The 25,847-nt window shown below is 47.0% G+C and overlaps 4 protein-coding genes and 1 non-coding gene across 5 annotated transcripts; 1 reads left to right on the forward strand and 4 right to left on the reverse strand.

Moving 5' to 3' along the window:
* Positions 1–1,614: 1,614 nt before the first annotated feature.
* Positions 1,615–25,671, forward strand: LOC111068270 (extracellular sulfatase SULF-1 homolog). Its single transcript, XM_022357641.2, is given in 10 exon segments — positions 1,615–1,659; positions 20,716–21,647; positions 21,715–22,041; positions 22,107–22,596; positions 22,598–22,801; positions 22,865–23,850; positions 23,908–24,218; positions 24,296–24,496; positions 24,577–24,679; positions 24,735–25,671. Coding segments are annotated over 9 exon segments (3,555 nt in total). The 5' UTR covers positions 1,615–1,659; positions 20,716–20,832; the 3' UTR covers positions 24,853–25,671.
* LOC111068272 (low-affinity glucose transporter HXT1-like) lies at positions 3,797–6,223 on the reverse strand. The gene is made up of 3 exons (XM_022357645.2): positions 5,933–6,223; positions 5,060–5,232; positions 3,797–5,004 (listed from the first exon to the last, which is right to left on the reverse strand). Exons 1-3 carry the CDS (start codon positions 6,123–6,125, stop codon positions 3,868–3,870), a joined length of 1,503 nt encoding a protein of 500 aa, XP_022213337.2. The 5' UTR covers positions 6,126–6,223; the 3' UTR covers positions 3,797–3,867.
* On the reverse strand, positions 8,354–10,182 carry LOC111068271 (facilitated trehalose transporter Tret1-like). The gene is made up of 3 exons (XM_022357643.2): positions 9,877–10,182; positions 9,620–9,795; positions 8,354–9,560 (listed from the first exon to the last, which is right to left on the reverse strand). The coding sequence occupies exons 1-3, from the start codon at positions 10,094–10,096 to the stop codon at positions 8,433–8,435; spliced, it is 1,524 nt and encodes a 507-aa protein (XP_022213335.2). The 5' UTR covers positions 10,097–10,182; the 3' UTR covers positions 8,354–8,432.
* On the reverse strand, positions 11,590–12,000 carry LOC111068273. The gene has a single exon (XM_022357646.2). It carries the CDS (start codon positions 11,917–11,919, stop codon positions 11,737–11,739), a length of 183 nt encoding a protein of 60 aa, XP_022213338.2. The 5' UTR covers positions 11,920–12,000; the 3' UTR covers positions 11,590–11,736.
* On the reverse strand, positions 12,904–12,976 carry Trnaf-gaa. Its single transcript has one exon. It is a non-coding gene; the product is annotated as a tRNA-Phe (tRNA).
* Positions 25,672–25,847: the final 176 nt, after the last annotated feature.

The raw sequence follows: 25,847 nt of genomic DNA on the forward strand, positions 1-25,847 counted from the left end.
CTAGACAGGGTAAGGCAGTCCAAAAATTATTATAATTATTCGGTACCAGAATATGATGTCATAGCAACCTTCTTTCTAATCTACCTTGCCCATTCTTGCTGTCCCATTCACTTCTGTCATTCACTTAATCGCTTTGTTTGCCTACCCAACACTGCGTATACGCAATGAGTGCATTGAGTTTTTTCTCAGTGTGGATGTGGATGCCATTTGATTGGATTCGAGTTGGATTCGTTCAAGGTTTACTACCCCCTGGGGCTGCCAGAGGAGTTCTCTGCACTGCCGTTCCGTTTGCATGTCAAATGAACACTTCCAGCGAAAGGTGTTAATGATAACAGAAAATACCAACAACTGCCTGCTGCAAAACTGGGTTAAAAGGTCTCTCCCCAATGGGCTGGGTGGCAGGGGGCATTGCGCATACGCAGCGTTGCAGTAAAGTCGTAAAAAAATACAAACTACAATCCAGTAAAGCGGCAGCTGTTTGTTCAATAAAAGCCAAACAAGGCTAGCCGTAAAAAGGAATAAAGTAGGGGACAGACAACGACCTGTGATTGCACTTTAAGCGGGGGATTTTTCAATGGAAGTGCATGCATATTTCAGACTAGATGGAACCTTAGTTTTCTACCTTGATTTTTAAATTTCTTTCTTGAAAGACTGTCTTGAAACCCGCTCTGAAACTCCTCCCGTTATGAGTATGACAAACAAATCCCATTAACTCGCACAATTTACATTCACATTCCCATTGCAGTCAGCCAGTCAGTCATTTACACGAGTTCTGTGCACTCAATTAAAATGCCAAGTTCAGCTCCTGCCAACATTCGAAAACTGACAGCTGACAGATGGAAATTTACTGCGGCTCAAAGGAAGCTAAGGAAAAGCTACCGACCTGGGTCATGGCTCTCCCCTCCACAGCTCCACAGTTGAACTATCAATCATTCAGTGTTCATTTCGCTTTGAAGCAGGTGCTAAATGTGTCAGTTTTAAACGAGCAGAAAGCCGAAAGTTCACAAGAGTTTCTCCAGGAAGAGAGACAGCTTCTAGCATTTTACAAATGTCAACGATTTGAGCTGGGAATATGAGAATTATTAATGAGGAATACATTTGCTGGGGGAGGATTGCTTTATTTTGTTATACGTTTAGCCCTTTATTGTTATACCCGACAAATGGGGTTTGTTGGGTGTGGTGGTGTAACGGGGGCGTCCCCCTGTCTCGCGCCGGTGCCGTGTCTGCCGTCCGTCTGTCCGTCCGATGGCGCCTGGAAGCTAGGCTAGCGAACCAAATTTGTTTCCACTAGGATCCCCCGGTTCCCCCCGCCCCCCCCCCCCCGGGGCCTTAAAGCGCGTCTCGGGCCTACCGGTCTGATTGTGGTCTGCCGGCGCGGCCCCCCCCCCCCCCAAACGCAACGACCTCCCCGCCGCCCGCCGCGTCAGGCCGCCCCCGCGGGGTGTTTGGAACTGTACATCTACATGTTAGTGTATATAGCTTTATTGGTGTTTACAAAAATGTTTGTAAATTTTTTTTTATATCTGCAAATGAGTGCGTCGGGTCGGAGCGACTCACCGTCCCTCGTTTCTTTATTTTCTGTGCATAAAAGTTATTTCCGTATTCTTGATTCACAGATTCATTACCGCCAGAAGGAAGTCAAAGATTTTGTAAACGAAGGTGAGTTTTCTCTCTCTTAAATCAAAGTAGCTGCGGAAAAGTAATGGAAATCCCTCGGAGGATAAGGGTTCAGAATACAAAACAGAATGTAAGTGGAGGTGCCTGTAGCCTGGCTTTGGAGTTCTTATGAATAATCATAGTAAAAACTTAAAGTTTCTTATTAAGAAATTTCAATAAAATTTAACCCTTTTGCTTTCTGCACTTAAATACACTGCATACATTTGGGCGCTCCCTTAAAAGCAATTTCGCAATTTTCTTTCACGAAAGTAATTAACGAAGAGTACGGATACGAGTGTATATGAAAAGTATTTTCCTTTGCACACAGCTCCCTTTATCCATTCAGTGCATTCCGCTTGCCTGAGTTCCACCTGAATCCCCAGATCCGAGGCAATTGAATGCACTGCATGCCTGCGGACTGAACTCTCACCTCTCGAAGAAATGGACGGCGATATCATCGGGCGAGGAGCCCACTGGCTGGAGCCTGCTCTTAATTAATGTGCAAAATCACGCGTCTGCATTTAATTCACTTTGTTGCCTGGGAAATTGCGCCACAGAGCCAGAGCCACACAGAGAACTCCAGAGATGTTGGGGGAAAGCCACTCGAGAAATGTGGCAACATTTTTGCACGCATTTGACGGCCTGTCGCTGCGATTGGGCCGCCAGATTGTGTCCCGGGCCCCATCTTGGCCAGCTTCGTCTATTTAAGGGCATTTGCCAGCTTTTTCCCAGCCATCGCATCGAACGGATCGAATTGTTACTCTTGGATGCTGTGGCCACTGGCAATTGTCCTTTATAGCCATTCCTTTATTAGGCCCCCACATCTTGGATGGCATTTTAATGCAATTTTTATGCGCATTTTTGCGCTCTGTAATGGCGCTCCGTCCTACCCAATCTTTCCTTCCCCGCTGCTCCCTCTGCTTCGCCTGCTCTTGTCGATGTGTCACTCTTGCGAGCATGTAAGATGTAATTTCAATTGTAATTCATATAATTCGCTTTATTGTTGTCTCAATGGGCCTTTGTTGGGGCACTTGCAAGGGAAGGGAATCGAAAGATACGAGTATAAGTGCTGGGCTTTCGTTTCTATTGTGTGGAAAGGTTGCCAAACTTCAGTTGTTGGATGAATGCTTTATAAGTACTTAGGTCTCTGAAGCAGGCGGTGGGCAGCCTTTTAGAAATTGAAAGTAGTTCAACAACATACAACCAAAAAATAAAACCTAATGCCACGTCATGCACACGCAATGTATGTTGCTTAGGCAATTATATCTAATCATGTAGGAGTAGTTGGGATGAAAGTAAGAAAGCGGCAAGAAAATATATTGGATTTGGAGTCGGTTCTACCTACTCTTACCTTTCCAGTTTAATTTAAGGGCCTTTGAGAGGTCCCTCTGAGAGTTTATTGCTGTTTAATCTATGAGAATTGCCATAAATTAAATCTTCTCTCTGTAAATCCACATCGAGTGCACTGCCAGAGGCCAGAAACTTCACATAGAGCACTCCCCGAATAAATGTGCAGCTGTTGCGGCTTGCCATCAGGAAACTACGCTCAATTGGGCATGGGGCCCAATTTGATCCATAAAAGCGCATTAAAGACGCATACTCGTAAACAGTTGGCAAGAAGCTAAGCAAACATGTGAGCAGAGCATCACAAAAGCGCCATCAAAGTGTCAAAAATGGAACAAAAACCAAACCAGGGGATCTGCATCTTATAATATACGCTGTATGGGATGCTGTATGGTGCGCTGTATGGTATACGATGTGGTGGGATTTCAGGGATCGAGGGGAAGTGTGCGCCAGCCTGCGATGATCCAGCCACATATGTACACACATAAATTAGCTCATAATAAAGTTCAAAATAAACTGCGGCGAGGCGACCAGCGGCAGGCCTATAAAAATAGTCTCCAGTGGCAGGGAGTGGGAAAATTAACCGCATTAAACATTTGAGAAGGCATAAATATTCATAAAAAGAAAAGTCCAAAGAGAAGTCTGAATGCAGCTGCCACTAGGCGCTGGCTGGGGGCAGGATCGAATGGGAGACTGCTGTGAATTTTTGCGTTTCTTTCCAGGCCATGCGGAAGTCGACGGGGCGTATGAGTAATGTGTTCCACTCCCCCCGCCACACACCAACAAAATAGATAAGGAACATTGTCAACTGTTTCGGGGCGACTTGAATTTATTGAATTTAAGTGATACTAGTGGGTACAACTAGTACTAGTAGGCCATGACGTCATGCACTCGTCGGAAGCGCTCGCCAGCCTTCCGCAGCGACGTGCCGCGCGTCTCCGGCATCAGGATGGCAAAGACCACCAATCCCACGACCAGGATAATGCCGACTATCACAAAATACTCGTAGAAGGACTCGGCCGTGACGGAGGTGAATGTGGCAATCACAATGATGTGGATCACCTGCTCCATGCAGACGATCAGGCCAACCAGGAAGGGCTTCACTCGCAGAGGAAACGCCTCGCCCAGATAGGCCGACGAGCTGCATACATAGATGCCCGCAAAGAACTGGAAGGCAATGCCCAGATTGCTCACCTGCCGCATGTAGTAGGGACTCAGGACGTTCACGTAGTCGCCATAGACGCCGGCCATGCCCAGCATCAGGCCAGCCATGCACATGAGTCCCAGCAGCGAGATGAACTTGCGGCCTACGGTGTCCAGAACGGCCATCGTGATGAGGGACCCAAGCAGGCGGATTGCGCCAAACACGATGCTCGGCCAGGCGTAGGCGGTGCCCTCGAACTCGAAGCTGCTCGTCTCTATTGAACGGGAGAGTGGCAGCGAGATGGCGAAGGCCACAAAGCACCGGAAGAAGAGCATCTTGATGAAGGGCATTGCGGATTCGGCCACCTGCTCGCCGACGTTCTGGCTGGTGCCCTCTACGACATACAGTTTGGCCTCCTCGTACGCCTGATTGCCCCTCTCGACGGTCCACCAGCTGTCCATCAGTCGCCGGATACTGGCCCGCGCCCTATCCTCCTGGTTCTGACGTATGTAGAAGATGGGCGACTCGATCGCCATGGCCACACTGCCCAAGGCAAAGGCGGAGAACACAATGCCAAAGATGCCGTGCACCCGATTGACGGCCATGCCAAGGTCGCCCGCCCACTGCGAGTCGTAGATCACCTGAATGGCGATGCCCAGGCTGAGGCCGTACTGCTCCAAGGCGGAGCAGGTGCCGCGGCAATTGCTTGGGGAGATTTCCGCACTGTGGATGATGAAGGGAACCGTGATCAGGCCAATGCCCACGCCGCCCACGTAGCGGGCGGCCAGAATGGACTCGTACTCGTACGGAGCACTCACAAAGATAATGGCATCGATCAGGTTCATAATACTGCCCAGACCCTGTGGAAATCAGGCATTAGAGTGACACGACAACATCTCCCATCTGTTTACTCACATAGAAGATCACTTTGGGGAGAAATGAGACAGCCACGGCGGAGACAACAGCTCCAATGATGAATCCGATGAACCAACTGTACTGAAACTCCAGGGTGGTCGCAACATTGGCGTTCAGATTCCAGCCAAGACCCTGGGCCATGTCCAGTCCCGCATACACGAATGCAAAGGTGGCTAAATGGTGGATAGGTGGGTCGGGATTAGCTGGCTTGCGGATAGATCTGTTCCATCAATTACGAGTATGTTCTCAGTGCTCTTTCAAATGGAATCCATTCGGATGTTCTATGTCGAGCTTTGCTTCTGTAGAACTCAGCCAACAAACGTGGCAGCAATTCAGTTCTAAGTTCTACATTACTCTACAGAAGAAAGTTCCAAGGGGTCTTTAGAGATCTGGTGGGAAGACCCCTAAAGCATCACCCAGACGTTTGGAAGTGTTTCGGCATGGCTAACATTTTATAGTGGAACTTGAGATCGATATGGAATCGAACATAGACTGAGCTTAGCTTAATTCACCGCCAAAAAAAGGAGATTATCTATCCATTATCTTGGATTCATGCAAAGTCTCGCGCCTGATCGCTGGTGTGCCAATTCAGCCATAGATCGAATTGGAACAAAGGGATTCTTGTTTATTGAGTTCTCTTCCAAATTTTGGTGTTCACTTTTATCAAAAGAAGGCGGGGGGAGGGGTTCTTTTAAATATAATAATACTCTTATGTGTACATTCCAGCTATCGATTATGATAAGGTTCATATGATAAAGCACTGATAAACACTGTGATACTCGTATTTGTTCGGTTATGGGTCTGGGTCGTAACCCTGAGAACTTCCCCAAGAACTTTTGGCGCTTTCTTAAGCTGCTCTCTCTGCTGGCTCACCTGCTGTTCCGGTTTTCGTTGCCGTCTTGCTCCAGCGACCCCCCTGATTGACGACCACCACATTGACGGTGGGCGGCGGTGGCGGCGGAGCCCGTCCTGTGGTGATGTACGTGGTCTGCGTTTGTTGCCCAGAGACATAGCTCGTCTGCTGGACAGAGACCGGCCCCGAGGTCACATACGTCGTGGTCGACATGTTCCCTAGTTATATAAGACAAAATGTGTCTGCAAATATAATTTCAACTTCAAGACCCGTTCGATTCGTTTGATCTGGTGGCTATGGACGCACTGGTGCGCGTATTTATAATTTTATTTTACTCGAGCTGCAAGTAAATGCTATCAGCAGAATAGATATCTGACCAAGAGATAATTGATATATTCGTAGTATTTTATCAGCTGCTAGATACACGCGTATCGTACACTCCTCCTGCTACTACTCTACGGCCGTGATTCACTAACAAAATAAGCCTAGATGAGTCGCTATAAAGGCTGGTAGCTTGTGGCCAAGATACGACTGACTCACTCACTCACTGCCCGGCTGGTGTCCTAGCAGTTTTGGCTAAATTGATCGTTCCAGTTCGGCCAAAGTTCAACTGGCACTGGGGTGATACATAGTGTGCGTACTATGGGGGTACCCCCAACGGAGTGGGTCTCTGGGAAAGCCTAGGCTCAAGCCCCAGGAGGATGACTGAACTTTCGATATGCACAAAGTTCCATTCGTATAAATCGCAGTCAAAAGATAGAGCTATGCTGAGAAATATGCTATAACTCATTAAAATATGATTAGCGTTAAGCCAGTAAGTCTTTTCAACTAGCTGTTGCGAAATTTTTAAGTGAGCAATGAATTTCTGTATATATTTGTATGTGTATGTTATTATGGACTATGCACATTATAGTCACCGAACGATACCGAATACATCTATATATGTACCTTTTATCTACAGAGAGTCAACCAAGCCTCAGTTCGAGAAGATTAAGTATTCAGATGCAGATGTTATTGCTAGTATAGTCGTATGGTAAAGTTGGAAAATATTGAAGTTATTAAAGTTATTAAAAATGTTGAGTCATATATGTATGTATTACTTTTGATTTGTTTGTACGCCTGCGCTTACCTTACGTTCAAAGCCTTATTTAAATGGCAATTATTTGAAATTTGTTCCAAAATATTAAACGCTCGATTAAATGGAATAACTGTTAATTTCCAGTATTCCCAACGAGTATATTTAGGGAATGTGAAACCCTAAGGCCGATCTAAATATTCCACTTTCAAACAATTAGCCGTTTCTTAATTCTGTTGTTTATATGGCTTGCACACTAATAAAAAATGGCATAGTAAAAATAACTACTAATTTAATATGTTACTTTTTATTTTGTTATTTACAAACATAGTCAAATTAAACAGAATTAAAATATAAATGTATTAAAAAGGCTTTTTTAATACGGCATACATATATAATCTATTTTAAATACAAACCAACTTTAAAATAAATATAATGTATTCAATTTTGTAGTTTAATATGTTTTCTATTTATACCGAATATTATTATGACTTAATTTTAAAATATTAATTTTGAAATCAAAGGGAAAAACTGCTTTTTTTTTTTAAGCCATTTTAAATGAAAATAAGTATTTTTATACCCGTACTCAAAAAAGAGTTAAGGGGTATATTAGATTTGTGGTAAAAGTGGATGTGTGTAACGCAGAGAAGGAAACGTTTCCGACCCCATAAAGTGTATATATTCTTGATCAGCATCAATAGCCGAGTCGATATAGCCATGTCTGTCTGTCCGTCCGTCTGTCCGTCTCGATGAGCGCCTGGATCTCAGAGACTATAAGAGCTAGCGAAACCAAATTTGTTTTCCAGACTTATGTGATATCACACTGCTACAAGTGTATTTCAGAATTTCGCCCCGCCTCCTTCCGCCCCCACAAAGGACGCAAATCTGTGGCAGGCACAATTTTAAAGATACGCAGTAAAAACGCAGTATCGTAGAGAATGCCCATATCTACCAGATTGCCAAATCTGAATTAGATCGGATCATAATTATAGCCAGAATGACGAAATTTTCAGTTGCTTCCCCTGCCCCCCCTCCCACAAACGACAACGAAACTCATTTTCCTTCTCGCTCGCACACTCTGCCGCGTTCAGTGCGCGAGCAACCCCTAGCGGAGGAGATGTAGAATATGAATGGAACATGTACAATCTACATGTTAGATGTAGAATATACATTGTATATGTAGATGTAGATATCATATGTAGCAAAAAAATGTAACATGTAAAATTTTTTTTTTTTCTAAAATTCTTAAAAATCATAAGCTCAAAAATGTATATTCTGACTGAGTACGGGTATAAGTAGAGTCGTGTCCCCAGAAACGACTCACACGTTCCTTCTCGTTTAATAAGTATTTATTAATATTTAATTAAACTTCTTAGAACTTGTAGAATTCTTGAATTAATAGTTTATTCAACATTGATCTTCCATCGATCGAACGATTCGTAGGTCTAGTAGGAGGTAATATTATTTACTCTCTGTAACCGCTCGCCAGCCTTTCGCAGCGACAGTTTCTTCGTCTCCGGCATGACGATAGAAAAGAATACCACGCCCAGCAGCATGATAATTCCCACGCTCAGGAAGTACTGGTAGAGGTACTCCGATGTGGGCTTGAAGGCGGCTATTACAATGATGTGGACCACCTGCTCGCAGGCCACGATCAGGCCAACCAAGAACGGTTTGACTCGCATGGGAAACGCCTCGCCCAGATAGGGGCTGGAGCTGCAGATGAAGAGTCCGGCAAATGCCTGGAAGGCCAGTGACACGTTGCACACCTGCCCCATGGACTCCCAGTCGTAGATGGTGGTCGGGTCGGCATATATTCCACCCATGCCAATCATCAGACCGGCTATGACGGCTAGACCAAACATAGAGACGCTCTTGCGTCCCAGCAAGTCCAGGGTGCTGATGGCGACGAGGGTGCTGATGAAACGCAGCGTGCTCCACACATACAGAGGCCAGGCGTTGATGCTGCCCTCAGAGACGGCCGTGCTCGCCACGATGGACCATGTCAGGGGCAGGGAGATGGTGAACGCCACGAAGCACCGGAAAAAGAAGAGTTTGCAGAAGGGAATCACGGAAGCGGACAGCTCCTCGCCGAGGCTCCTGCTCTCACTCTCCACCACATAGAGCCTGGCCTCCTCGAAGAGCTCGTTGGCAGTCTTTGGAAGGTTGGCGCCCACGAGCATTTGCTGGCACTGGCGCGCCTTCTCCTCCTGGTTGCGGCGTATATAAAAGATGGGCGACTCCACGGATAACAGGGTAGTCAACAAGCCAATCACTGAGAATATAATCCCACCAATGCCGTGGGCCAGGTTCGTGGATACATCCAAGTCCAGCGTCCATTCCGTGTCGTAGGTCACTTGGATGCAGATACCAATCGCCAAACCGACCTGTTCCATCGCCGAGTCAACGCCGCGTGTCTGCGTGGATATCTCGGCGACGTGGATGAGGAAGGGCACTGTGATCAGGCCGATGCCCACTCCGCCCACATAGCGGGCGGCCAGGAGAGCTGTGTACTCGTAGGGGGCACTGGTGAAGATAATACCGCCCGTCAGCTGCATAATGCCACCCAGGAGCTGCAGGAGATTGGGAATGTCAGAGGAGATCCGATCCCAGTAGATTGTGGACTACTCACATAATACGCGATCTTTGGCAGGAATGTCATTGTGAGAGCAGCCACACAGGCTCCAATGATGACACCGATAAACCAACTGTATTGGTATTCGGGCGTCAGGATAATAACGCTAGCGGGCTGATTCCAGCCCACACTTTGGGCCAAGTCCATGCCTCCGTATGCCAGAAACCAGAAAACTGAAAGGCAATCGAAGAAGTTAACCAAAATCATTCGATTTGCATTGATCGATTATGGATATTTCTGTGTGAGTGACTCACTGGCTGTAGACGCAACCGATCTCCGGTTTGAATTCTGCAGGAATCGCGTCTGTGTAACAGTCACAGTCACCGCTGGAGCTGGCTGCGGCTGTGGCTGTGTCTGTGGATAGGGCTGTGGATAGGGCTGGGGTGCACATCCTGTGGTGCCGCATGGGGCAGATGGGACAAAGATGGTTTCCGATTTGCCGTCGGCTGCCGTTGCTGCATATATGATCGTCATACCGCTCACTTTCCACGGGTAACCAAAAAGCGGAGCACGGGAAACTTCTCGTTCGGGGGTTCGTTCGAAACTGGGACTCGCTTTCGGTAGCTTTTACGCATTTAAAGGCATTTAAAGGCGAACCATTCCGATACCGGGTATCTAGCTACCATTATAGATAATGTGTGCGAAAGATAATGGCCATTGTAATCAGCTTATAGATATCGTACATGTGTCTTCCACTGATTTTATTTGATTCCAGTTAATTTGATTAGGTCGCATATACTCGTACCTGGCCACTGATTCATGGTCAATCAGCAACAGGGTTCTTTTTTCGGTGGCCCTTTCTATGCTGTAAATTATTATTTATAATCTCCATCGGCATCTGACATGTCTGCTACTAGGCCTTCCCCAGATAAGAGAGTTTCCCGAATGTTATAACATTATTATGATTAATTAATTGCCAAACTTCTGGGCTATCATTTTCTATAACTATATTTTAAGTGTGATTAATCTATTATGCAACCTTTTAATTCCCTATGCATAGGAGAACGGGTGCGATAATTCTTTGTTATTTTTTGGTTAAATCCTGACCTGACCCAAAGCTTTGCTTCTGCTGCTGGCCAACTCCCAGCAGCAAGTGGTGTGCGACATAGCGCCTGTCTAGCTTCTTTATTGTGTGTTGCAGCAACAGTGAAGGCACCAGGCAGCAGCAACATCATCTTCATAATTATTCCACGGAGACGGGGCAGCACTCAAGTGTTTGCTTTTGCTTGAGTTGTCTCAAATTGCGTAATGTCTGAACTGACATTGCCATTTCCATCCACTGCTACATCCAGTCCATGGCATACCATCAGCCAGCCAGCCAGCCAACCCATCTGCATGGGCTAAGCATCTGCATGGGCCAATCTATCTTGTTGCGCCTCAAACTGTCAAATCGCACACATGTCGCTCTGTCTATTGGGACGGGCACTGGGATTGCAGAGTGGCGAGTGGTTAGAGTGCGGACTGGGTGCTGGAGAATAAGAGACGACAGACAGACAGACAGACAGACGAGCAGACAGACGGGCAGAGCAGACTGTTTCTTGTCATTTGTCGCTGCTCCTCGACAAATTAGCCAAATGCGACGCCAGTTCCAGTTCCAGCCTCAATCTTCATTTCCATTTCCATTTCTGAGAGATTCAAGTACATTTTAATGAGTTTATGCATAAAGTTGTCTAATGGCGCACAAATTATGAACGCCACCAACATATGGGATACAGAGATATCTCTGTATGGCTGCAAGAGTAGATGCAGATAGAAATGGATATATAGATGGAGATGGAGATGGCAATGGGCACATGGCAAATGGCACATGGCACATGAGCACATGAGAGCACTTTGCCTTTGCCTTCAGGAGAGATGCTGTGTGCTGTGTCTGCTGTCTGCTGTGCCAACTAATGGAGCCTAATTACTCTGGCCGACAGACAGCACCCGTCAAGCGGGACGCGAATCTCTGGGCTAATAAAAATGTATTTAAGCAGGGAATAGACACAAGACACATTCCCGGACTGTCATTTATTCTTTGTCAAAATAAACCATATGCTGATGCTGCTGATGCTGCTGCTGCCGCTGCTATTTCCTAAGCCTTTGCCTCGTATATCCGCAATTATATAGATGGATTAGCCATTGCCAATCTCCTGCTGCAGTCTGCTGGCCATACGCCTCTGTACATTCATTTGCAGACCCTTCTCGAAGCACTTGACCAGCAGAAAGAAATATACGCATCTTAGGGATACCCACAGCACTTTCTTCCAGTGATGGAGGTACGTGAGAGGCAGAGGCCTACCGGATGCTCTGGGCATGCTAGCAGCTAAACACAAATTTTGTTTAATGGGAATCGAAACTGAGAATTGACACGAAAATCATTTCCATCAATCAAAATATAAACAAATCTTGTGGGCTTGTTGCCAAGCCAAACATGACTTATTTGCTGATGAACGTGAATCATTTTCTAAATATAAAAAGTAATAATAAATATTCGAAGAAAGTAAAAAAGATTTTCTCTATGTTTCCGCCCGGGATTGAACCGGGGGCCTTCCGCGTGTTAGGCACGTTAGCAGCTCGCGATCTTTCAATTTCCAAAAATCTCAGTCTATGGAATCCTTGGCCTAATGGTTTCCCATCCGGCTCTCACTCCGTGGGGTCAATGATGAAATTTATTATGTACATTCTTTCAATTTCCACTGTGAATTAGGATCTTTCATTTCAATACCTCGTTTTAAATTTAAAAATCTGAGTCTCCCGCGTCTTTCAATTTCCAAAAATCTGAGTCTACTGCGTCTTTCAATTTCCAAAAATCTGAGTCTCCCGCGTCTTTCAATTTCAAGTCGCCCGCGATCTTTCAATTTCCAAAAATCTCAGTCTATGGAATTATTGTCCTAGTGGTTTTCTAACCGACCCTGACGCGGGCGACCCGGGTTCGATTCCCGGCAAGGAAATTGTTTTTCTCTTTTTTTTTTAGAATAATCTGCATTTACATTTTCATGTTCCATTTTGGAGATGGGAACGTGATAACCACTACACCACGGAAACATCCTCGAGGCAGGACGAAAATATGGCGAATTTCAAAGGGAAATTATACGAAATCTAAGAAAGCTAAAATTAAATTAAATGCTTAAAATAATCAAAAAAGCAAAATTATATTCCAAAAAACAAAATTGGATTTACTTACTATATAAGAGATAGGCAATAGTATTTGTATCAGTATATAATTATGATGATTATAGAGCTCTTAAAATGTTATCTGTATAAAAAGTAAATTTTTGTGAGGAAAAAAAGAGGAGTCTTGCCGAAACCCGGGATTGAACCGGGGACCTTTAGATCTTCAGTCTAACGCTCTCCCAACTGAGCTATTTCGGCTGTTGTATCACCTGCAACATCCAAAGCATCGAGTGCTAAGGTATCCCCAGACATTGCACATACCTATGTATATCTCCACCTTTTATTAAGGAAAAGCAATATTGAATCTTGGACGGCGCGTATTAATACTACTAACCATATATGTATATATATGTATATGTATGTAGGTTCACAGTAAAGTTCATTTAATTTGAGTTTTCTATTTATAAATCCACATTTCTGCGGGCTTTGCCAATTTTTTGGCGCTGTCGCAAGTTTTGACATTCGGAATGATTTACGTTGACACTTGCAACGTCTTAATAGCCACACAAACAGCAATCTGGGAGGAAAATGCAGCTATGCAGCCATGCAGCTGCAGCTCTTTTTTATAGCGGAAATTTCAGTGAAACAAATTTCGCTGATTTCCGACTGTTGGATTGTAAGTGTAATAATTACGTTAATTGTAACATTTTATGAGCACACAGAACATGTAATAATAAAATTGTGTGCTGCAACGAGGCGTGTCTTCTGACGGGCAGAGGCAGGCGAGGCGGCAAGGTTGCAATTAATTTTCGTTGATTTTTTTTGGCAAATTGTCAAAATATAAATGTTTGTTCTTTGAACTTTCAAAATAATGCCAAATAAAAATATTGTATTTTTACAATGGCAACAGAATTGGAAGAATACGAAAATACAGAATAAATATGTATATTTAAATTGAACTATGGAGAATTATGGCAAAATTCATGGAAAGTCTATTAGTAATGGAATGAATTTATTTGTAATCAAGATCCCTTATTCAATGCCAGTGTATTGATTGGCACTTCATGCCTTCTGAAATATAGAAATTCCACAACTCTGAGTTATGGAAATAAATCTGATAAATCTGATAAATGAGAACAACAGGAAAGTGTATGCTTCAAGAAAGCTTCAAGAAAAATGCATTCCCTTGTGTCTGAACCAACACAAACAATTCCATGAGTAATCGAATGAATCATTAGAACAGGGAAACAAACAATATAATCGTCTATACCTGCCAAGATCAAACCTTATTCTGCATTCCTCTGCTGTGGAAAGTGCCGCAGTAACCTGATAAATTCATTCGAAATCAAAGTGCCTTGCCCAATGCCTTTTTTTGTTTGCTGTCAGAGCAGGGCTCGTGCTCGTGTCCCTCAAAAGCTGTGGCCTTGTGTTTGCCTGGCTATAACCTGATCCCTGTACATCCATACTCATATATACGTATTTATATAGCAGGTCTCTGAGAAGAGCACCTTTCATACGTACAACGTACCCAGTGTATCTGTGGCAGAGTGTGTGCTGGGCTTGTGTGTTTGTGCAACTAATGCGGCTTCCGTTTGACGCCCGGCGCTGAAAACTGAGCCTCCAAAACGAACCTCAGTCCTGGGATCGCCATTGTCTGCAGCCTTTGGGCTTTTGGGCTTCACTTCACTTTTAGCCCCTGCTCTCTGGTGCTCTGTGGTGCTTTTTGGGGTTCTGTTAATGATTCACATTCTTGAAAAGCGATCGTGTGGCAGACAGAAATTCCTTTGAAAACCAAGCCATGCCCCCACGTCCACGCCCAGTTGTCGGTTTATGATTTATAGCCGCCTGCCCACAGCAGCAGCAGCAGCCACACATCAGATTTCATATTTCGTGTGTGTGTTTTTGACCACTGTCCACCATTTAGTCCAAGGCAAGCAGGTTTTATTCTTCTTCTCTCTGTTTTTGTTTGCTTGTTTGCATTTGTTAATATTAATTTAATTATGATACTTTTCTTGTGTGTCATCGCCGTGCAAATTTCAAAATTTCAGACAGTCTGGAGGCAGCACTTAATTGTGTGTTGTGCGAGTATTTTCAGATGCGACCAAATTGAATGACGACAACAGCACTCCTCTGATATGTCAACAGAATGTTTAACATTTTCACTAGAATTTCTATTTTCGGTCTCGGTCACAACTTTGGATTGGATTCCCTGCCTGTTGTCTGCTGTCTGCTAAGGGGCCAGACCTTGAGAAAACTCTGAAAAACTACGGCAATGGTTTTACTTCTGGGCAGAAAAGTTGAACTTTCAGTTTGAACAGAGCCCCTAGGGGGGAACCACTTTTCAATGAAATACGCGTTGAGGGGCTCGTAATTTGTGATATGAGGGCTTTAGATTCCATATATATCTACGATAAGAAAGTGCCGATTGTGGCGAAAATCGATTTCCATGGAACTGAACTGAATATGGAAATGTGGTATTACCTCTAAAGGCCTCCCCCTTACACTTGTCCCATTTGGCAGGGCTAAAAATGATATGTAAATGTCAGGCAACCAAGCCAGAAGGAAGTTCTTTGCAGAACAGAGTAGAACAGTATACCACTCCAGTTGAGGACACTTTTTGTTGCCGCAAGTACTCTTTCTGCCAGCAGTGTGTGGCCGTTGCATTTCCATTATTTCCATCGCCAAGTGGGTCACAATTTGATTTGATTTGTTTATGGCATAACAACAGGAACAAGAACTAAACAGCCGAATGGGAATGGGTAGGGGGGGCTTTGTTTATGATTAAAGTAGACTCCCCGGGGTAATTGCTTTATTAGGGCAATTGCAGAGAGAATACTGGGGGGAAGGAGTACTCTATTGCCACTGGGGGAACCTCACTTTTAACCTTTTACTTGCAATTTGGAATAAGCAAATGCGACGACTCGTTTGGAGGGGCTGGGGGCAGGCCTTCTTGGCCATAACTTGTAATTGAGTTAATTGCACAAATTCTTGTTTTTTTTTCCTTATAGTTTTTTTATGAATTGCTTTTGCGAAATTCCGCCAGCAGCTGCAAAATAAATTAACTAAAAATCTGTAAAACAAATTACCAAAGACAAGTACAAAATATTTAAAAAAAAAGTTCGTTTTTTGTGGCTCTGTTTGTTGGGTTGATTAAGAACGAATAAATTTCCATTTGGCAGTGCAATTGAAGTCTGTGAAATACTCGTAAAACTCGGACTGAATGAAGTCTTCTTATGGAACCCCTGGTCATTGGCCTCTGCCTGGGAATTGGCCATAAATTAAGGGGAAATAACAGCTAAACTGAAATCTCGGCGACTCTCTCAGGTCACTCTCCTTGTTATAATTCTGACAAAAAAAAAAACCAAGCCACAAGATTTATTGAAAGCCATTCCCACAAACAATTTGTTGCCATTTAAATTTATTGTTGAGTTGTCAGATCCGACGGCGGAACACGATTTGAATGAGTTCTGTTCCGCCACGGACTCTCGCCCGACACTTGGTGTTTTATTTCTATTTACAAATTGGCCGCTTTGCTCTGCTCTGCTCTGCAGCATATTATATTATGTGTTTAAAGAAGTGTTTGGATTACTTATTTATACCCTTGCCAAGGGGTATTATGACGTGAAGAAGGTGTTTGATTGCTCCACAAATATTCCCTTTATTCCAGATCCTTTTTTCCAGGAGAGTAAAAGTACTCCTATGGGATACAGTCGATCAATTGATCTGCGTTGGGTAGATCGACATCGGAACGTGTCTGCCCCCCGGACTATTGTATTTCATTAAAAGAAACATATTAATCTTTTATATTTTTATACAATTTTTCATCTGTTTTCCCCTCTGTAGTTTGAATGAATTTAATTGGTTTGACAGTTGCTTTTAAGGGGATTGAGGGGCAGAGTTTTATGAGTTTGTCAAATGGACTTACGACTGGCGGAAATACATATATAAACATTTTTTTAATGATATTCCACACAATTTATCATGCACACAGTCACAGTTGCCGCCCCACCACGAAAACTGCTCTGAAAACTGAACTTTCTCGAGTGTTGGCCCAAAAGGGAACTTAAATATTTCAAGTCCATTACAGGAACTGTCACAACATGTTCAGGTTTCACTCGGTTGAGGCGAGTTGAGTGAGCAAAACGCAAATTGGCTCTGCCACAAAGTAGGGGACCCTCCCTCGCCTCGCCTCGTCTCGCCTCTCCTAGCCCTCATCCGTCGCCTGTCCAACCCACTTAAGTGACATTTGCCACATGTTTCGGGCCTCGAGTTGGGTTCTGCCAGTGCTGTTGTAGGCGTTTTCTGTTTTCTGTTTTGGGTTTGGGGTTTGGTGGCTTGGAGGGGTACCATTAAATATGCATAAATCGAACTGAAAAAGCCGCCAGCCGCAAGTAACGAAGATGTTGCATAGACTTTATGTGCTCGTGTGTGTGTGTGTGGGAGTGGGTGTTGCATTGCCCTGCCCCATGCCACATGCCACATGCCCCATGCCGCCACACTGCGGTCCGCGCATGAGTTAGCTTTTAAATAGTTAGTTAAGCGTTAAATTGACTTGGCAAAGCCATCAACTGGTCACATGTCAAACCCAATCCCCAGTGCCTTGTTAATTGCATAATTAAGCGCAAAGTTGGACTTGGACTGGCAGGCAGAGGGGCTACGGCAACGGCTACGGCAACCGCAACCGATTGCAGCCTACGCAGAAACTGCTCCACATTTGCAGACCAACTGACGTCTGGAAGATTGCCTGCTCCAACTGCTGCTGCTCCTCCTATTTGCCCACTTGAGTCGTTGACATCCACGCTAATGAGTCGCGAATCGCGTACAGCGAGTCCCAGCCACCAGACAGCTTCGAGTTCCTGGCAATCCGATGCGATAACGCGGAATTTATCATCTCTGACTCTGACTCGGCAGGGAGGGCTGTCAGATTAGTCAACTTCAGTCTATTTGCATATTCATAAATCTGCAATTCAGGCAGTCTGGAAAGTGGAGACCAGGAGCATGGTCTGCTACTGCTGCTGCGGCTGCTGCTGTCTTCTGTTTGGACCTCAAGTGGACTTCGACTCTAAGCTAATTGAAATCTGTATTTACTTTTAATTGAATGCTTGAATATCCAGCTCTATCTGATCTGATCTGATCTATCTTTCTGCTGCTGGTCTGCTGAACTGTTGGTTTGTTGATCTGCTGCTCTGTTGGTTTCTTTATTCTGTCCCTCTTCTGCTGTGTAATCATTTTGTCTGCTGGATAAGAGAAATCGCATTATTTTACATGCAATTTGTTTGTCACTCGCATCGTCTCGAGGCTGATGGAAATACTTAAGTAGTTTATTGAAAACGAATTGCTGACTCCACAGAACTCTGATTTCGGGCCAGAAATGAATCCCATCCCAGAAATGTGACTCAGAGATGAGACTTTCAGTGTGTTCCTGGAATGGAGACCTCCCCCCCCCTGGGCAAAAGGCAGACCTATAAAAATACCGAAAGGCAAAAAACAAAGCTTTGGAGCCCTTTGGAGCACACCAAGAAGCATCCTTCAAGTAAATCTTGCTGTAATAAAATTTTACGATCGCCTAGCAACAGGCACGACTTTTCAGTCTGTAGATCGGGAATAAGGAATGAGGAATGGGTATGGGGGCATTGGGGGTATGGGGGTTCGCAGCAGAAGGACACAAAACAAAAGTCATGAAATTCATGAATGAATCAGGAAATCGTGTTGGCTTCGTACTCCTCCAACCGATCCTCTCCCTCCCTCTCGATCGTCGGCTTCTTCAGCTGTGTTTTTTTTTTGTGGTACAACTTTTCTGTTCTGTTCTGTGTTTTGTTGCCAAGCCGAGAACACGTTCCCTGTGGTCCAGGTCCAAGTCGGGACACCCTTCTCTCCCGCTCGTTCTGGCCAGTCTGCGCATGCGTGACGTCTGTCAGCAGGCGACAGGAAGATGCCGCGCACACAAAAAATACAAAAATAAAATAAGAGATAAGAAATGAAAAGAAGAGCCAGTTCCAGAGCCTCTTTCGGCTGCGGTTTTCGCTGGTTTCGGTTTCGGTTTATTTGGTTTGTTTGCCGAGAAACATGTTTGTTTCCCTTTTTAGGGCCCTGCCATGGACGCTTCGGTTGGGTCATGCTGGGCCCAAACTTGTTCCCAGTCCCAGCCGGGATCTGCTGGACGGCATTTATAAGCCATCGAACAGCAAGAGAACAGCCTTGGGGAAATAAGGAAGTTTTGTCTGTCAAGTGGCTGAGGGGAGTGCGTTGGAGTGGGTTGCTTCCAGCTGCTTCATGCCACTTCAGCTTTCTTTTCTCTTCCCTTCCGTTCAGCTTAGTTCGATTCGATTGCAATAACCATTTCTATTTCGATGGCTGAAAATGCAGCATAATTGAGCAGAAATAATGCCACAAATGCCTGGCAAAATATTGCATTTGCAACAGAGACTGGGACTCCTCCATTGTGCCACGTTCAAGTGGCTCATCGAGTTGGCTCCCAGCCATCCATTCCATCCATTCATCTTCCATCCACCGCCGCCGGATGTTGTTGGCATTTTCAACTATCAGCTATTTCTGTTTGCCACTTGCAACCTGCCTCGTCTCTTTGTTGTATCTAAGCTTTTATTTTATTTTATTTTTTTCTTTGAGCTTTATTTTGTATTTCTTTTTGCATTTTTAACAGACATTTTGTTTGTCTTGTGGACTCCACACCCAAATTATCTCCAGAGGAAGTATTATGCAACAGTGACTGTGAGGCTGTGACTGCATGTGAAGCGGAGTCTCTTTTTTTTCGGGCTGGGTACCGTGCAGATTCAGACCTGAGAGACATTCGCTTAGATGAAGTCGTCGGAGAGTCGTTCGAAGAGTCAATTAACGAGGTAATGTTTTTGAGAAGCGCAGAGAGCGATCAACAAAGAGGCACTTGGCGCAGAGAGCGGCAAAGAGTCAATTGTTGAGCGAAGATCAAAGAGAGAACTGTTGTTGGGAAGCTCTGATTGTCATTCAAAGAGATTTGATCTCATCAGCTGGAAGATGTTTCAAATGATTCTCGATGGCGTGACGGCTAGTCGCTGACCACACCAAGGCCAAGTCAAATGGTTGAGTGCCCTTAGAGTAGAAGTAGAGGCAGAAGGTCGAGTCTCTGTGGGACTCTACTTAAAGAAGTGGAGGGGCAGAGCTTTGGTGGAGGTTTACGTTTCCACCACGCTACCAATTACAATGCAACAAAACGAGGCACTGCGACTGCGACTGCATCCACATAAATCACACTTTAAGAGACCCCCCGACCCCCCACGGAGCACTTTTTATTATAGCCTCCGACTAGCACTCAATGAAATGCAGGTTACTCGAGTGTGGAGGTAGGATGATGGCTTCCAGTTGGGTTCCGGCTCAATGCCAACTGAGCATAAAACTGCACAGGGAAACGTACGTGGATTTGGTCACAGGATAAGGGACAGGGGAATGACTGCAGCTGCGGCACAGCCATCCACCAAATGCAGTTTTCACTTAACGGCAAGTGGCACATAAATTTCAGCAAGGACGAAAATACACTTAAGCGGAACCAGGAGAGGAGTGGGTGGAGGGTCTGGGTGGAGGGTGTGGGTGTGGGTGAGCAGCGTTGCCGACATTTTCTGATAAGTGGACAAAATGTGCATCGCTCTGTTCTGATTTTTGGCTTGCCTCTGTCTCTGCCTCCGCCTCCGCCTCTGCCTCTGCCTGTGCCACGCTTTGGGGCAAACAATCTTGGCAAATATTTGGTGGCAAGGGCACTCGAGTCGAGCCACCGTCGAGGTCAACTGGTGCATGAAATTTCGCCAAGCCAAGAGCCAGGCAGCAGCTGCAAAAAGAACCCCAAAAGAAACTCCAAAAATTCAAAGCAGCTGCAACTGGAGCCCGATTCAGGATGCCCCAAGATGCTTCTTGAGGGCCCACAGTTGAGTTGGCCGAAATCTCAATTAAAAAACCTCAGAATGCCTTCACTCCGAGACTCAATTCATTCTCCATCTGCTTCTTTCCAGGTCAGAAAGCCATGAGATACTCCGCAGGCGACTGCTGTGCGGTTTGAGCGCGTCTTCAGACGCTCAGACGGAGCGCCCAGCAACGGAACGGTCCTGCTCTTGCTCACAAATACTGCAATGATGATGATGATGATGAGGAGGGGGCACTGCAGCAAGCACCTGGCCATTGGCTGCCTGATACTCTTCCTTTTTGTGCTGCATGTGGCCGGCAAAGAGCAGTCGCCATCCGGCGAGCCATCGTCCTCCCATCGCCGACAGCAGCAGCATCGCAGCCGTTCGGGCAAGCGTTTCTCACGCGACTCGAATGGACCGCGCGAACGGCGACCGAACATCATACTGATACTCACCGATGACCAGGACGTGGAGCTGGGATCGCTGAACTTTATGCCGCGCACGCTGCGACTGCTGAGGGATGGCGGGGCCGAGTTCCGGCACGCCTACACCACCACGCCCATGTGCTGTCCGGCACGATCCTCGCTGCTGACGGGCATGTACGTGCACAACCACATGGTGTTCACGAACAACGACAACTGCTCGAGTCCCCAGTGGCAGGCCACCCACGAGACGCGCTCCTATGCCACGTACCTCTCGAATGCCGGCTACCGCACCGGCTACTTCGGCAAGTATCTGAACAAGTACAACGGCTCGTACATACCGCCGGGGTGGCGCGAGTGGGGCGGCCTGATCATGAACTCCAAGTACTACAACTACAGCATCAATCTGAACGGGCAGAAGATCAAGCACGGCTTCGACTACGCCAAGGACTACTATCCCGATCTGATAGCCAACGACTCGATTGCGTTCCTGCGCTCCTCGAAGCAGCAGAACCAGCGCAAGCCCGTCCTCCTCACGATGAGTTTCCCGGCGCCGCACGGCCCCGAGGATTCGGCCCCGCAGTACAGTCACCTGTTCTTCAACGTGACCACCCACCAGTGAGTATTCCCCTCCCCCTCCCACTCCCCCTCTCTGTGCCATTTCTAACTCTGGGTGTGCCCACAGCACTCCCTCGTACGACCACGCACCCAATCCGGACAAGCAGTGGATCCTCAGGGTCACCGATCCCATGCAGCCCGTGCACAAGCGCTTCACCAATCTGCTGATGACCAAGCGGCTGCAGACGCTCCAGAGCGTGGACGTGGCCGTCGAGCGGGTGTACAACGAGCTGAGGGATCTCGGGGAGCTGGACAACACGTACATTGTGTACACCTCGGACCATGGCTACCATCTGGGGCAGTTTGGCCTGATCAAGGGCAAGAGTTTCCCCTTCGAGTTCGATGTGCGAGTGCCGTTCCTCATCCGTGGCCCAGGCATACAGGCCTCCAAGGTGTAAGTGTTTGATGGCATCTTCCCCCCCCAAATGACCAATAATCATGTCTGTTGTGCCCTGGCAGGGTCAATGAGATCGTGCTGAATGTGGATCTGGCTCCCACTTTCCTGGACATGGGTGGAGTGCCCACGCCCCAGCACATGGATGGCCGCAGCATTCTGCCGCTGCTGCTCAGCCGGAATCGCGCTGTGAGGGATAACTGGCCCGACAGCTTCCTCATCGAGAGCTCCGGACGGCGCGAGACGGCCGATCAGATTGCCGAGTCGCGGGCACGGCTCCAGGCCGAGCGACGCAGCATGAAGCTGGCCAATAGCTCGCTGCTCGAGGACTTTCTGGGCGGAGGGGCCACCTCCACGCCCGGCAGCACGGCTGCCACGCTAATGAGCCCCAGCACCACCCAGCAGCAGATGCAGCAGCAGCAGCAGCAGGATGACTTCGACGAGGATACGGAAACGGACAACGAGGAGGATGACCTGGATGGCGATGGAGCCATGGACAGTTCAGCGGCTGCCTTGGAGGACGAGGATCTAGAGGATGCCGCTGGCGAGGATGGTGGACGACGACGAGCTGGAGGAGCAGGAGCAGGAGCTGCTGCAGCAGCAGGACAACAATCTGCCAGTGGCCCCGTACGTAACCAAAATGATGCGCCTCAACTCGGAGTGCTCGGACCCAGCGCTGCTGAAGAACTGCCTGCCCGGCCAGAAGTGGAAGTGCGTCAACGAGGACGGACGCTGGCGGAAGCACAAGTGCAAGTTCCACGTAAGTACAGCGCCACGAAGATATCCAAATGATGATGGAAGCTCATTCGGGGTTCCTTTTCAGCTGCAACTCGAGCATCAGCTGGCGGCCATGCCCCGGAAGCAGTACCAACGCAATTGTGCCTGCTTCACCTCCGATGGGCTGGTGTACACCAAGATCCGAGCACCCTCCGCGAGTGGACACCGCCTGAACAAGCGCACGCACCATGGTGTGCACCAGGGGGGCAAGCGCAGGAACAAGCGGGAGCTTGTCGTCTATCACACCGAAATGCCCTACGAAATGGAGGAGCTGCTGGGTCTGCACCAAACAATCGATCTGCTGGCAGAGCACAGCCATCGCAGCAAGCGCGAGGTGGCCGCCAATCCCCATCCCAATTCCAGTCCCAATCCCAGTTCCAACTCCAACGAAACGATTGCCCAGGTCATCCAGCAGATACAGACCACACTGGAGACTCTGGAGCACAAGTTCAACGAGCATGAGCTGCACAGCAGTCTGAATGGAAACTCCAGCTCCAGCTCCATCTCCAGTTCCAGTTCGAATTCCAATTCCTTTGTGCGTGGCGGAAAGTTTCCCAAGACTGGGGGACGGGTGGGCCATCGGTGCTTCGTGGATGCGAACACGGGCAAGGTGAACTGCTCGGATGTGATCTACGATGATGAGAAGACGTGGCGCACCTCGCGCAACCAGATCGATATGCTGATCAAGCTGCTGAAGGACAAGATCGGCAGGCTGAAGGAGATGAAGAAGCAGCTGCGGGAGAGCAACAAGCTGGCGTTGGCCGCTGGCCGCCGCAACGAAAGCCGCAGACGCAACGAGGCCAACATTTTGGGGGAGACTGGAGCCGGACCCGAGTTCAACATGAGCTACTTTACGGGAGCAGCTGCCAGCAGCACGGCGCGGCCCAGTGTGGGACAAAAGGAGATATTCCGCGGCTTCGGCAGTGCCGCCGTCTTTGACTCCTTGGAGCAGGAACAGGAGCAGCAGCAGCCCCAGACGCCGCGCTATGCCTCGCGGGCCGAATGCTACTGCGAACCAGATGCGGGCGAGAAGTAAACCTGCCCCAGCGGCCCCACAGAGATCACATTACTAATTGTATTCCCCTGCAGCTATGCCGACTCCAAGGAAATGGCTCGGGAGGCGCGTCGAAAGCTGAAGGAGGAGCGTCAGCGCAAGAAGGAGCGCAAGCGGATCAAGAAGGCCCGTCTGGAGAAGGAGTGCCTGTCCGAGAAGATGAACTGCTTCTCGCACGACAACCAGCACTGGCGCACGGCTCCCCTGTGGAACGATAGCCCCTTCTGCTTCTGCATGAACGCCAACAACAACACGTACTCCTGCCTGAGGACCATCAATGCCACCCACAACTATCTCTACTGCGAGTTCACCACGGGCCTGATTACCTTCTACAACCTGACCATAGGTACTGACCACTGACCACTGACCAACTCCCAAATATATCCACTGCAGCCAGTCTCATGTCCGACTCCCTCCCTTTAGATCGCTTCGAGACCACGAATCGCGCTGCCAGTCTGACGCCCGGCGACAGGGCCCACATGCACGACGCCCTGGAGCAGCTGAAGGGCTGTCGAGGACGCAGCTGCAGCGTACGCAGACACCAGGCGCACCTGGAGACCGGCTCTGCTCCACACTTGCCTGCAGTCGTCAATCAAGTGCAGCGCAACAACAAACGCAAGCACTGTAAGCACAGAAATTTCCTGACTTGAGCTCACAAAAATGTTCACATTTGCCCATTTCCTGTTCTGTTCTCTTTCGTTCAGCTCCTCTGTCGGCCAGTGTGGGCAACTTTGGTTTTGTGGGCAGTCGACTGGACGTGGATGGGCTGCCGCCCTTCAAGCGTCGCAAGCTATCCAAATACCACAGGTGAGTGAGTGTCCATCAAGTGGCGGGAGTCGTGGCACTAACTTTCGCTCTGCAGATGGACTGGCTCGCAGCAGACGCACATGAAGAGGCGCCCCTGGAAGCAGCAGCAGTCCACACTGCAGTCCACCCGGCTGCTGCCCACGCAGGCAGTGACTGCAGCAGCGGCGGCCTAGACGGAGACTCAACTCAGTTGGCTGGATGGACAGTGGCACAGTTGCACAGTTGCCCAGTTGGAGTCTCCCCAGTGAATACACATATCCTATGCGTACCTTGCTTGCCACCTGCTCTGCTCCTGCTCCTGCCCCTCCCAGCCCGCCCCCACATTGGATTTCTTCATACATAAATAAGACTGTGTTTTTTTTTTTTAATTCATCTACTTATGTTTAGTCTCCTCGTTTAGCCGCAACTGTTGTGTGGTCGACTTGCAATATTTAGAGTACAGTTAACGACATTTAATTAGCTCTTAGGCCCCCCCATCCCCCCACACCACCTAATTTGTATATAAATTTAGACGGAACGACTAACAGTTATCGAATACGAATACTAAATAAATTATTTAGCGAAATTGGTTACAAGTTAAATTAGTTGAGTAAAAACCTAGCAAAGAAATCGATTAACTGTAGCGAATCCAAATCCGAATCCACATCCAAATCTGTATTTATTGGCCATTCATTGCTAAAGGAACAAACAAAAGCAAATACGAGTATAACTATTTGATGTCACTGTGTATTAGAGAACTAAAACCATATATTTATGCCCAACTATTTACGTTCTAAGTGTTAAGGCCCCATCGCATATCCCTGCCCAGAGAGCCACGAAAGGCGTTTTTGTGGCAGCCGCCGCGCTTCGCCAACGAACAAACATACAGCATATTGTATCTGCCACGTTAATAATGTCATGAAATTAACTTTACACACACAATACATACATATTTAAATTCAACTTGATAACAAAACAAAGAAAAACAAAATAAAGTTGCATATAATAAACATTTAACGACTCTTGCTTGGCTCTTGCTTCTTTTTCTGTAAGTTATATCTCGGTGGACAGGTGGAACGTTTTTGCCTAAAAATATGCCACAAATTCGCAAGCTGCATGGCAGCCAGCTTGTCGATGACAACCGATTCAGATTCGTAGCATATTGTTGGGTGTAAATGTACAAGTAGGC

The sequence above is a fragment of the Drosophila obscura genome, unplaced genomic scaffold, assembly GCF_018151105.1.
Source record: "Drosophila obscura isolate BZ-5 IFL unplaced genomic scaffold, ASM1815110v1 contig_4, whole genome shotgun sequence".
Taxonomy (NCBI): Eukaryota; Metazoa; Arthropoda; class Insecta; order Diptera; family Drosophilidae; genus Drosophila; species Drosophila obscura.

Excerpts from the sequence above, each read along its gene's own strand:
- LOC111068273 (XM_022357646.2), bottom strand. The coding sequence starts at position 11,919 with ATGCCCAGAGCATCCGGTAGGCCTCTGCCTCTCACGTACCTCCATCAC.
- LOC111068272 (XM_022357645.2), bottom strand. The coding sequence starts at position 6,125 with ATGTCGACCACGACGTATGTGACCTCGGGGCCGGTCTCTGTCCAGCAG. Across the intron at positions 5,233-5,932 it reads AACGAAAACCGGAACAGCAG|CCACCTTTGCATTCGTGTAT; the intron begins GTGAGCCAGCAG and ends TCCACCATTTAG. Across the intron at positions 5,005-5,059 it reads TCCCCAAAGTGATCTTCTAT|GGTCTGGGCAGTATTATGAA; the intron begins GTGAGTAAACAG and ends TGATTTCCACAG.
- LOC111068271 (XM_022357643.2), bottom strand. The coding sequence starts at position 10,096 with ATGACGATCATATATGCAGCAACGGCAGCCGACGGCAAATCGGAAACC. Across the intron at positions 9,796-9,876 it reads ATCGGTTGCGTCTACAGCCA|TTTTCTGGTTTCTGGCATAC; the intron begins GTGAGTCACTCA and ends ATTGCCTTTCAG. Across the intron at positions 9,561-9,619 it reads TGCCAAAGATCGCGTATTAT|CTCCTGGGTGGCATTATGCA; the intron begins GTGAGTAGTCCA and ends AATCTCCTGCAG.